This window comes from Sinocyclocheilus anshuiensis, unplaced genomic scaffold (assembly GCF_001515605.1).
Source record: "Sinocyclocheilus anshuiensis isolate Anshui unplaced genomic scaffold, SAMN03320099.WGS_v1.1 scaffold1165, whole genome shotgun sequence".
Lineage (NCBI taxonomy): Eukaryota > Metazoa > Chordata > Actinopteri > Cypriniformes > Cyprinidae > Sinocyclocheilus > Sinocyclocheilus anshuiensis.
Genome location: NW_015554150.1, coordinates 340,695 through 352,196, shown reverse-complemented (window position 1 = coordinate 352,196; position 11,502 = coordinate 340,695). Strand labels below are relative to the sequence as shown.

Below are 11,502 nucleotides of genomic sequence, written 5' to 3'. Positions count from 1 at the left end.
TACGCGTCCTTCAGGTCGATCGCTGCAAACCAATCTCGGGGACGGATGCACCCGAAGATGCATTTCTGCATCAACATCTTGAACGGTAACCGGTGCAGGTCCCTGTTCAAGACACGCAGGTGCAAGATTGGTCTTAACCCACCGCCTTTCTTGGGTACAATGAAGTAGCGGCTGTAAAATCTTGTATTCATATCGGCTGGAGGGACCGGCTCTATCGCATCCTTCGCCAGTAGGCCTGCGATCTCCGCACGCAAAACAGGAGCATCAACCACCTTCACTGTCGTGAAGCAGATGCCACTGAACTTGGGGGGACACCGGGTGAACTGAATCGCATTGCCGAGGCTGATGGTCCGCAGAAGCCAGCGAGACGGGCTGGGTAGCGCTAGCCATGCACCCAGATACCGTGCAAGCGGGGCCAGCGGAACCACCGCCGTAACCGCAGTGGGGCAGTGAGGTGGAACGCAGGGACCCAACTCGGGCGGGACCGAAGAGGGGTCTGAGTGTGCGGTGCAACGCTTACCTGGTTCCACAGTTTGGCAGAGGGTGCATGAGTAGGGCTTTGTTGATGCTCTCGAACCACCCACTGCTGCCTGCTGGTGATGGAGGAGGATGAGTGTGGTCCGGTGCTGGTCCATCCGCGACTCTCCGTGCCCTCCTGGGACCCAGGGACAGAGAAAACCGCTCTCTCGTCGAGATTTTCCAGATTCTCCACCAGCCCTCCTCCGGGGGATGGAGAGGAGCATTCAGCATCCCCCAAAGAGCAGCTTCCTCCCTCTCTGGGTCGCCCGTTCCCGGGGCCTCTTGCTCTTTCGCTCACCGCCAGGTTTGACGGGGGCCTGGACGGGTGGGGAGGCCTGTCTATACCCAGCTCCACGGAGCCGCTTGCTCATGGCTGCTGTGGATGCAGCGCTGTAGCGGACGCAGGGGGCCGCCCTCTGCGACGAGCAGGCTGGGGCGCTGCGACCGGTGGACGGGTGGAGGCAGCAGCTGCCCGCCGGGGCAGGATGTGACGAATCACCTCAGTCTGCTTCTGTGCAGCCGAGAACTGCTGGGCACAGCTCTCGACCGCGTCGCCGAAGAGGCCTGTCTGGGACGCAGGGGCATTGAGGAACCGAACTTTGTCGGCCAAAGTGTCCCTCATGTCAGCCAGAGATGGCGCTCCTGGACCACAAGTGTGGACATCGCACAACCCAGAGAACTCACGGTGACCTTCGTCGCTCGGAGCACGAGGTCAGTAGCGTTTCGGAATTCTTTCAGAACTTCTGGATCGTGACCACCCTTGTGCAGTTCCTTCAGTGCCTTGGCCTGATGAGCCTGCAGTAACGCCATAGCGTGTAAGGTGGAGGCAGCTTCTCCACAAGCTGTATAAGCACCGCCGGTCAGACCAGACGAATGCCTACAGGCCTGGGAGGGGAGCGACCGGTTACCCTGCCAGGAGGAGGCAGTCTTAGGACACAACTGCATCGCTACCGACCGCTTCACCGGGGGGATTGCCGTATACCCCCTTGCGGCACCCTCGTCAAGGGTGGTGAGGGAGGAGGAACCAGAAGGTCGGTTTCTGGCAGTAAAAGGTGCCGTCCATGACCTGGTGAGCTCCTCATGCACCTCCAGGAAGAAAGGCACCAAGGCGGGGCACTGACAGCCAGCGTGAGCCACCCCAAGAAACCAATCATCCAACCTCGAGGGCTCGGGACGCGGTGGAGGTTTCCACTCGAGCCCTATCCTCTTGGCGGCCCGGGAAAGCATTCAGGCCTTGCCACCGCCCCAGAGGGCGGCAGCGCAGCCGAATCTTACCCTCCAGAGGGCTCTCCCTCCGATGCAGTGATCGACATGTTACTGCTACTGCTGCTATTGTTATCATGTAGTTGCACTCAATTTGCATGTTACTGCACTATTGTTTTTTGCACATAAGTTAATACTGTACATTCGCATATACAGTATATACAATATACATAGTCTATATTCTATTTTTCACATTCTATATTTCTACTCTATATGCGCATATATAGATACACATAGTCTATTTCTATTTTTCATAGTCTATATTCCTACTACTGCAGCATAGTTCTTATTATTATGTTTCTTACATTGTATGTATGTATGTGTGTATAGTTTGTGTATGTGTGTGTATAGTTTTGCACTGTCTTGGCATTCATTGTGGACAGCAAAGTAAGAATTTCATGGCTCAGGGAAACTTGTTTTCCTCACTGGGCATATGACAATAAACGCTTTGAATCCTTGAATCCTTGAATCTTCCCGCAATGGGAACATGACGCATCCACGAACGCCACCTCAGCGTGTTTAATGTCCAGACACGTGAGGCAGCAATCGTGACCATCACCCAGCGCCAGGTAAACGCACGGGTGAAACGGCATCTTTAAAAAGACGATCCGTCGTTGTACTCTCTTAGAGAAATTGGCTCTTTTAGGGAAATGTTCTTTTACGTGCTGAGACGCACAAGGGAAACGGCTGTTTGCAGCAGGACAGGGGGTAGTGCAGCCTGAAGTGCGCAACCCACTCGACACAGGAACGACCGCCGCTGTAGCGTCGTCCGCCAACACAAAAAGCTCCCTAGAGCACGCTGAACTCGTCGTCACACACAAAGAAACTGGCAGGAGCAGAACGAAGTTATCGCTCGGCTCCGAAGCGAAAAGCTGGTATGCGTTGCATTGGCTGCCTTTTTATGCTCACTCTGTGATCAGTGGCAGCTGGATGCAATTATCACATGCCAATGTCCATTGGCTCATTTAGTTTACACTCGAAGTAGATTGGTCTCTCGAAGCGAGATCCCAATTCGTCGGTCACCGACGTGACATCGAGAGTGAACGACTGAAAGGGAACCAATTTTTTTCTGAGTGTGAAAAACATTTGAATAATTTAATGAACCTTTTTCCACTATAAATAACCTTTTGTGCATTGAAGAGGTTCTATGGATGTTAAAGCTGCATTACATATTTTTTTGGTTAAAAATTATCCAAAATAAATTACTGAGCAAATACATAACCAATCAGTTTTCAAAACTATCTCCTTACCTTAGGAGGTAAGCTTGTAATAATGTTTTATAATTTGAGTGGTTTGGGTCGTTCGTCTTTGCGTCATTACGTCACGTCTTTATTCATAAAGGAGTCCCGGCTAGTAGGCTATATCACTTGTGTGGATGCTGCAGGTGGCGGATCATTTGTAGCCTCTTCTCACATAATTAAACTTGTCATTTTAGAATGAGTTCTAAGGAACATTAAATAGTTTTTTCTGGTTAAAAGAACAATTTCTTTCAATGACATTCAAATGGTATCACAATCAGAGATTAAATTAAAAACTTCAGATAACGCATTAAATAAACGTAGTCACGCGATGTTGATGTTTTTAACATTAACAATTTGAGAACAAAGTATAGCAATAATAATTTGCACGGTTTGACATGATCTGAACTAACTTTGCAATCATTAGATTTAATCACCATTGTTAGCGCGATTTACTGTAAAACTTTTTTTTTCAGTTTGTCAGAACAAAACTGGCAGACGTGTTACTTGTTCAGATGACATTTTCAGGTGAAACTTCTTATTTTGGACATACTTCTAAGACTCAGTATCTGTAATTCTGAAGTACAGTGAATATCGACACTGATGCATTGACTTAGGGTGCTTTCACACTTGGTTCGATTGCTTGGTCCGAACCAGCAGCTGTTTATCCCGTTGCTTAGTAACGAAGGCGCAGGAGAAGGCTTAGCATTGCTATTTTCACTTTTATATTAATGTTTTTTTAACCGTTGGTTTTGTTTCCAAAGCTTCAGTACATAACGGCACTTACGTCTGCCTTACGAATGCGAATGTACTGCAAATGCTCTAAAGTACTCTGAAGGTGAACAGAAATGAGATATACAGCTCTCTGTTTGCAGCGCGTCAGTCACGCTCGTCAAGAAAGTGAGTGAAACACACAAACACGCATTTTTATCAAATAATACGTCATTAATAGCGGTTCACTTCCGTGATTTGGTACGATTGCGTTCACATCAGCAGCGAACCGTAGCAGAGTTCACTTGAACCGTACCCCAGACCACCTTTTTTAAGCGGACTCGGGTACGGTTCGCGGGTGCGCACCCGAGTTCGGAAGACAGCGTTCACATCATCCAAATGAACCGAACTCTGACGTCAGTCGAACCCGGGTGCGCACCAAAAGTGCCAGTGTGAAAGCACCCTTAAAGTCCCTTTAAGGCAAGTCATGTCACTCGGCGGCCATCTTTGAAATGCCTCTCGGCATGCAAGTGCAGCTCCTATCTCTTTGAATGGGGAAACATCAAATTCTCCAAAACTGTTCGTCAAGCTTACGATTAAATTTCATATTTGAAATCACCAATGAAATCTGACAACAACTGTCTCATGAATTTCTTTTGCGTTTGTGTTATAGCGTTAAAAAAAGCATATTTTTCAGGCTAGACCAGCCAGTGCGCATGAGCAGTCCTGCATCTCAGAACTCTGAATGTTTCTATAGCAACCAGGACTTCTAACTGCAGCTGCAGTGATGCGCTGACTTTACCGATTAGTGATTGGCTCTTTTACTCAGAAGGCGGGGCTCCCTTCGATTGAGCGGCCATATTGAGCATTGCATTTTTCCCCCATTCAAAACTATACAAGTGACATGTCTTGGGTATTCTATAGTCTTTGGTTGACTGAAAGCCCACACATACTGGTAAAAAATGTATAGCCTGAATGCACTGTAAGTCGCTTTGGATAAAAGCGTCTGCTAAATGCATAAAATATTTTTTTTTATTAATTATATATTATTACATACACATCAAAACATTAGATTCATCCGCGCTGAGGAGCCGTGCTGATACACAACCCATGTAAAGAAGATAATTTTGCAAATAACTACAATTGCAGGTTTCAAGCAGAGATGGCGACAAAGAGGCAAAACTTACGTAATGCAGCTTTAAATGTTCTTCATGGAAACATTGATGCAAATAAATAACCTTTAATTTTAAGAGTGTACACAGCATATATCAAAGTCTAATCATTTTGATTATTAAATGAAAAAAAATAAATATCAGCTAGTATTCAATGAATATCAGTCGTATATCTATTCCACAATAAAATGCATGCCTTTCTTTATTGTGCATAGTGCAACTTTCATTTCTTTTGATTTAGCAGTGTTCATTCAGTGTTGCTTTTTGTAATATACATTGTTAATGTCTGTTAACTAGTTGTGTTGTAAGGGAGCAGAATGTGCATAAAAACAGCCCTCAAGAGAGCTGGGAAGGAAGAGTGACCTATTTTTTGCCACCTGTCTGTGCTAAAAGCCTCAATACATTTCTCTACTAGCATTCACCTCATTTACTAGATTTTCATGAAAATACCCATTAAGTCGTCTAATACAAAACCTACCTCAAATTTAGTCATGAACTCGGCAAAGATACCGAAGAAACTCTCTGTGGTGGTGGCCTTTCCATCCTCGCCGAAGAATGATGCGACTTTGCAGAACTCTTCAATTGCCCGCTGCTGCAGAGACTCCAGAGACTGCACTGCAGGGTGACTGTTTTCCAGAAACCCCTACATGCAAGTAGTTAAGGTGGTTTGTTATGAATCTGGCAGCTATCAAGTATATTCAATGGTTGAAATGTTCGTATAATCTTGTCCTGATGGGTATCTGACCTGGATCTGCTTGGAAAAGTCTTACAGTTGCAAATATGGCACAGTGAAACCTTGTAGAAGACATGCTAAGATCATATATAGTCAATTTGGATGTTTTAGTGGGAGGATACACTCATAACAATGGCAAATCGGTCCTCAGCAGTGGCTGGCATCTTCTGGCAGGCTAAACGAATGTCCTGGATTGTGGCATGTAAGTCGTTGAAGTCAGAAGTGATGTTTCTCTGATTCACTGTGGAGACCAAAGCAATGAAAAATATGAGAGAGATTTGACCTCTGGAGAACCTTTTATGGAAACAAAAAAACAACATTAAATGGGAATGCTGCTCCACATTTTGGACAAAACTTGATGAGGAGCACCATGGATTGTGTAAATTAGTGTTTGAGAGAGTCTATAGTCTCGGACTATGAGACATCACTGAAAAAAAAGAAAGAATTCGGACTGCATATGAGTCTGGGCACCCAAGTAGTTCTTCACCTTTGGCTGCTTGTGGTACCGTCTTAAGCTCCTTCCCAAAGTCCAGAACCTCGGGAAAATGCTGGCACAATGATTTCACCAGGATATGCAGAAATGTTGACTTTCCATCCACTGTTTTGGTGGTGCTAAGCTTCAACCAGGAAAATGTAGAATTACATTTATATAATGTTAAAAATAAATGCTATCTATATAGAAAATACACTTTACACAAATTATCGATCAACCCCATGAACTCATCTGCAAAAGATGCATACACAGTGACGAGGCTTACTTCAGTGAGAAAATTGATCTTAAATCCAGTCGTTTTATTGGTCTTGGGTTGGCCGTTATTCAGATAATTCCCCATAGCCAGAACAAACTGGAAAAAAAATAAGGAAATTAATATACATACCATGAAAGGAAGATCATATTTATCCAAAGTGTGCACTGGCATAGTATATTTCAGTATGCATTATGAAAAGCCTGCCACATCAACAGTCCTTTATCTGTGAAAGAATTTCTTTGTGTGTTTGTTTTCAAGACTTTATGATTATGTGTGCCTGGGTAGAAACTAAATGACTTGGTGGAAATGAAGGAATTATACCTCCAGAATCTTGGCCAATTTTTTGCTGTTCTTGAGATCCAATGAAGCCTTGAAAACACAGTCGTAGGCCCCCCTCATCTCCTCTGTTTTCTCTTGCAACATAGTCTTAAAATGCAGGCTTTTCAAACGGGTCTTATACTCTGGCACAAATAGCATCTGAATATATACAATATACACAAAATACATACTATTTATACAATATATATACAATATACAAAAGCACATACAGTATATTGTTAGAATTATACTAAAATTAAATTCAATAAAAAAATAAATAATAAAAAAAATCCAACTTTACATTTAATCATAATATCAAATGCAACCCCCAGAAAACTTGCTAAATCAAAATAATCATAATTTATTCATGAAACTCTGTCATTATTTGTCATGTACCTGTAGGACAAACTGATCGGGCTCACTGAGTTTGCTTGGGTCGTCTCTGTACTGCTCGTATTGTCTAACCTCATCATTGTCTGGTGCATATAGGAGCAATTGTTTAATATGTGATGACTCTAAACGTTCACTCGACATCGTCATCAGCACCTGGCGTAGCTCGCTTGGTGACAGCTTCAGATGGGCAATCAAAATTGCTATAAAAGATGGTAAAAGAGTCTTAATAACAAAGTGTACAAGGGTGTGCTTATAGGCTAATGACTAAAAGCTAAGAAGCTTGTAGTCTAACAGCTAGGACAGTTAGCCAAAGGAGCATGCTATTATCATGTCTAATTTAAAAACCAAAAAAGCACGGTAGCAGAGCAAGACAAAAGAAGGACACATGTATAAGTTAATACTTGACTGGGAAGCACACATCATCTACATCTACATAAACATCATCTAAACATTTACAGGTGAACTCCACTGAACTCTTACAAGAGCACAAATTACCATTTACAGCCCATTACACTTTCGTAATGCAATGTATTTCCAAAAAGGACATTTAACTAGAAAAATATATGAAGCATTGTTTGCTACTCACAAGCATTGTAGGCTTTCTTATGGGAGAGAATCTCCACCACATCTTTCTTCTTGAAAGTCTCCACCTGAGGTGAGGGCTCTGTAAGAGAAACTGAGACAGGAATCATAGCGTGAGTGAAAAGAACTTGTGATGGAAAACATTGTGTCAAATGATTAAAGGATAGTCAGGTCCAATGCTGCCTTAAAGTCCTCCAGGGAAGTTCTTACATATGAGCTTGTAAGTGATTTTTGTTGGAAGTGACAGGAAAAAGTAGTTGTGTCACACAAGCCTGCCTCCTCATATACTGGAATAGTAGGCTCAGCCTCAGACGTTACGCCCACGGACTGTTGGCTGAACGTCGGATACATATAGCACACAAAAAAATAAAAACTTCCAAGTTCTGAAGTCGTCATCTGATTGGTTGAATTCTACAGGACTTCTGGTAGGCGTTCTTTAACAGTCCACCTGGAAACATAGCAGTTGTGATGCCAAACCCCCTAATGGAATCAGAAAGCCGTTGAGATTATAACTGCGACAATGATCGCTTATCGGGATCAACTAAATGCTGGATTTTCAAACTTATGTTAAGTTCACGGCAACATTGTTGCAATAAACTTGCATGACATTCTTGAATCAATTGAACACCGGTCTGTTACTGTAGGGACATAGACTTTACATTTTCACTCCCCTAAATGTGACGCTGAACAAAACGAACTGTGATTCATTGCTTGACATGTCTGTCAGAAGTCTTCTTGTGCGGTCCTTGGCCAATGAAAGCTGCTATGGAGTCCAGACCTTCTGGCATCAGTTTGAAGTTCTGGCTATGTGAGACTACTGGAGTAGTGCTTTCTGGCAAGCTTTATCACCATTCTTCATCCAAAGTAAACAAAAATAATTTGTACAGCCAACATTTGGAATTAAATCTTTGTTATGACCAATAACATTATGCTATCACCATTATAAATAGACAAACTGCAATCAGAAAGTCTGGGAAGAGGTTTTCCACTGCCAATCACTATTGTGGTGATTGGCCATCTTATAAGACCATAGACTCTTCCTCTATATCTTGTTTGTCTTCCACAAGATGTGCTACAAAGATGTTATCTCAAGGTGAGAGTTTCCCCCCAACTTTCTTCTTGCAACCCTTTAGTTTGAGCTAAATTTATTAAATGTGCAGGCTATTGTTGTCTCAGTTGACTCCTTCAGAGCTGCCGTAGGCATCTTGGTGTCCTCTTTTACTATGGCACTTCTTGTCTGAATACTCCGATTTGGAGGACAACCAGTTCTAAGCAGATTCACAGGTGTTCCTCATTTCCTCACTTTAAATAATGGACTTCACGGTGCTTTTAAGTATTAGAAGACACAGAAATTGAGTTCAGTACATTCTAGAATCAACAACTGCCACATTCTACCTATGGATCAGATCGACGTGATTTTGCCAAGTAAGACATGTTCCTGGATCAACATCTTTTGTTGATCCTGGATCAACATTACTGTCCAAAAATACAAACTTAACCCAATCCCCACCCCTAAACCTAACCTTACCCATAATTTATTCCTAAAATCAGAGGGAAATGATAGCTGATTAACAAGGATGTAGAAGCACCTAATCCTGATTGTCAGCCTAAAACTGACATTTCCTGAAAAGTTATCTCTAAATTCTGTTTGGTTGATTGGAATGATGTTCCAGGATCAATAAGGATGTTGATCCAGGAACATGTTGTACTTGGTCAAATCACGCTCACCCTATGGGCCACACTGTATCTTTCTCTTTGAAAGATATAGAAAGCAACTCCCCTCTCAACTGGTGAACAGCTTATTTGTTCCCTTGGAAATTATTTATACATATTACTTTTCTCACATTTTACTCACCAGGGCTTTTTTGTGTCCCAAAATGAAGCTCCAAGTCTAGGTATTTCACCATGTCACTTAGCTTGTCATAATCAGAGTCTTCTTCCAACTGCAGTGAGAAAACACATCTGTCCTTATATTGTTCGTTCTAATGGACTGAGACAAACTAATAATGATGGACATCCTGAAATGTTCCATCATTACAATAGACCAATATAATAGTCTCATATAGTATACTACTTTTTTTTCATTGTGTCCTCCAACTATTACTGGAGAATTTAGCATTGTCAGTTTGGCTCATGCAGTGCCATCTGTTTGAAATTGCAAATATAAGTGACTACGAGATTTAGATCTCTGTGACGTGTGGGGAGGGGCTGAGAGCCGTCACAATCTTCTTTAGCTAAAATTGATGCAAAACATCATCAAGATTTATTGAGTCAGCCAGCCATTTAAGACAAAGGCATTTCACACAAACACTCAGCTTATCATGCTGAAACTTCTTACCTGTCCCCAAATGGTTCCCTCAGAATTTTCCACTTGTTCCCATCGTAACCGCTTTACACTCATATGACTGGAATCTGATTTTTGTGGTGAGGCCTTTGGGAGCGGAGGAGGCATGCAAGGTGGGGGTAAAGGTGGAGGAGGAGGTGGCTCCACAGTGGAACCTTCATTGGGGTGGTGAGTTTGAGGTTGGGGTGTACTTGGTGATTGCGTTTGGGACTGGGCCTCATGGTGGCTGTGATAGTGATGGTGGTGACGAAGATCGTGGTACATGGGTTGCGGGCTCTGTCTGGCCTGTGCAATGGGGGGAATCTGTGGGGTTGAGCGATGTTGTTGCTGCTGCTGAATCTGCTGTTGCTGCTGAGCTTGCTGCTGCTGAATCTGCTGTTGCTGAAGCTGTTGCTGCTGCAGAAGCTGTTGTTGAAGTTGTTGCTGCTGCTGAAGTTGTTGTTGCTGCTGCATCTGCTGTTGCTGCTGTTGTGAAGGATGAGGCTGGAAAGTTGACAGAATCTGTTGGGTCTGGTGAGGTTGGTGGGGCTGGTGGATCTGGTGGTACTGAGGAGCTGACTGGATTGGCTGAACCTGGTGTATATGTTCAATCTGATGAATGTGGCGGGTTGGCGGAGGCGACTGGGTCAGTGGGTAGGCTTGATGAGCTTGATGCATCTGGTGGTGGTACTGTTGCTGAGTCTGCTGAGATGGTTGAATAGCTTGAGCCATGTGTGCCCGGTGCATTTGTCTGTCCGCCCTTTCCAGTCTCTCGATTCGTTCCATATGCTCCAAGCGTTCCAAACGCTGGATCTGCTCCAATCGGTCAAGTCTATCCATGGAGCTTGAGAGGTGAGCCTGATGACTCTGATGCATCTGATAAGCATGGTGTACTTGTTGATCTGGATGCAAGGGTTGGGGCTGCATGTCATAGATATGTCTATCCGAGAGTTCCTTTCTTTCAATCCTATCAAGCCTATCCATGGAGCTAGAGAGTTGAGTCTGAATAGTCTGGTGTGAGTGATGGCTTTGGTGCACTTTGATAGACTGAGACTGGCGACTTGGTTTATTTTGATGGATTGGATACATCTGGTGATCCTGTTGCACCTGGTGGCGTTGATGAACCTGGTGAGCTGGATGAACCTGATGGTGCATTTCGTAGATTGCATGACTGGGGATGGGTGACTGGTTTATTTCTGGAGAGGGCATAGGGGGCAGAGACTGATGCATCTGCTGCTGAGATTGCTGAGGGTGGCTGGTTATTGGCTGAACAGGAAGCGAGTGGTGCTCCTGAAGGACTTGGGTCATCAGCTCATCACGTGTGGGCAACACCTTGTGAATGGATTGTCTTTTTGGAGGGGGGTTAGCTCTTGGCGGAGGTGGCGGAGGAGGTCCCGGGTGGCGACGGAAGGTCAACTGTCGGGGTGCATGGTCAGGAGTGAATCCAGCAGGTGGAGGGGGGTCATTAAATTGGACAGGGGGAGGGGGGGGGGGAGTCAGA

General features: G+C 44.2%; 1 protein-coding gene across 1 annotated transcript in view; it reads right to left on the bottom strand.

Annotated features, from left to right (window-relative positions):
* Nucleotides 1-11,502, bottom strand: part of LOC107670677 (delphilin-like) — a 30,549-nt gene that overhangs the window by 4,343 nt on the left and 14,704 nt on the right. The window contains 9 exon segments of the mRNA XM_016463360.1: nt 5,382-5,546; nt 5,759-5,877; nt 6,124-6,253; nt 6,395-6,481; nt 6,707-6,862; nt 7,100-7,296; nt 7,683-7,772; nt 9,534-9,621; nt 10,017-11,502. Coding sequence (XP_016318846.1) covers nt 5,382-5,546; nt 5,759-5,877; nt 6,124-6,253; nt 6,395-6,481; nt 6,707-6,862; nt 7,100-7,296; nt 7,683-7,772; nt 9,534-9,621; nt 10,017-11,502 — 2,518 coding nt within the window.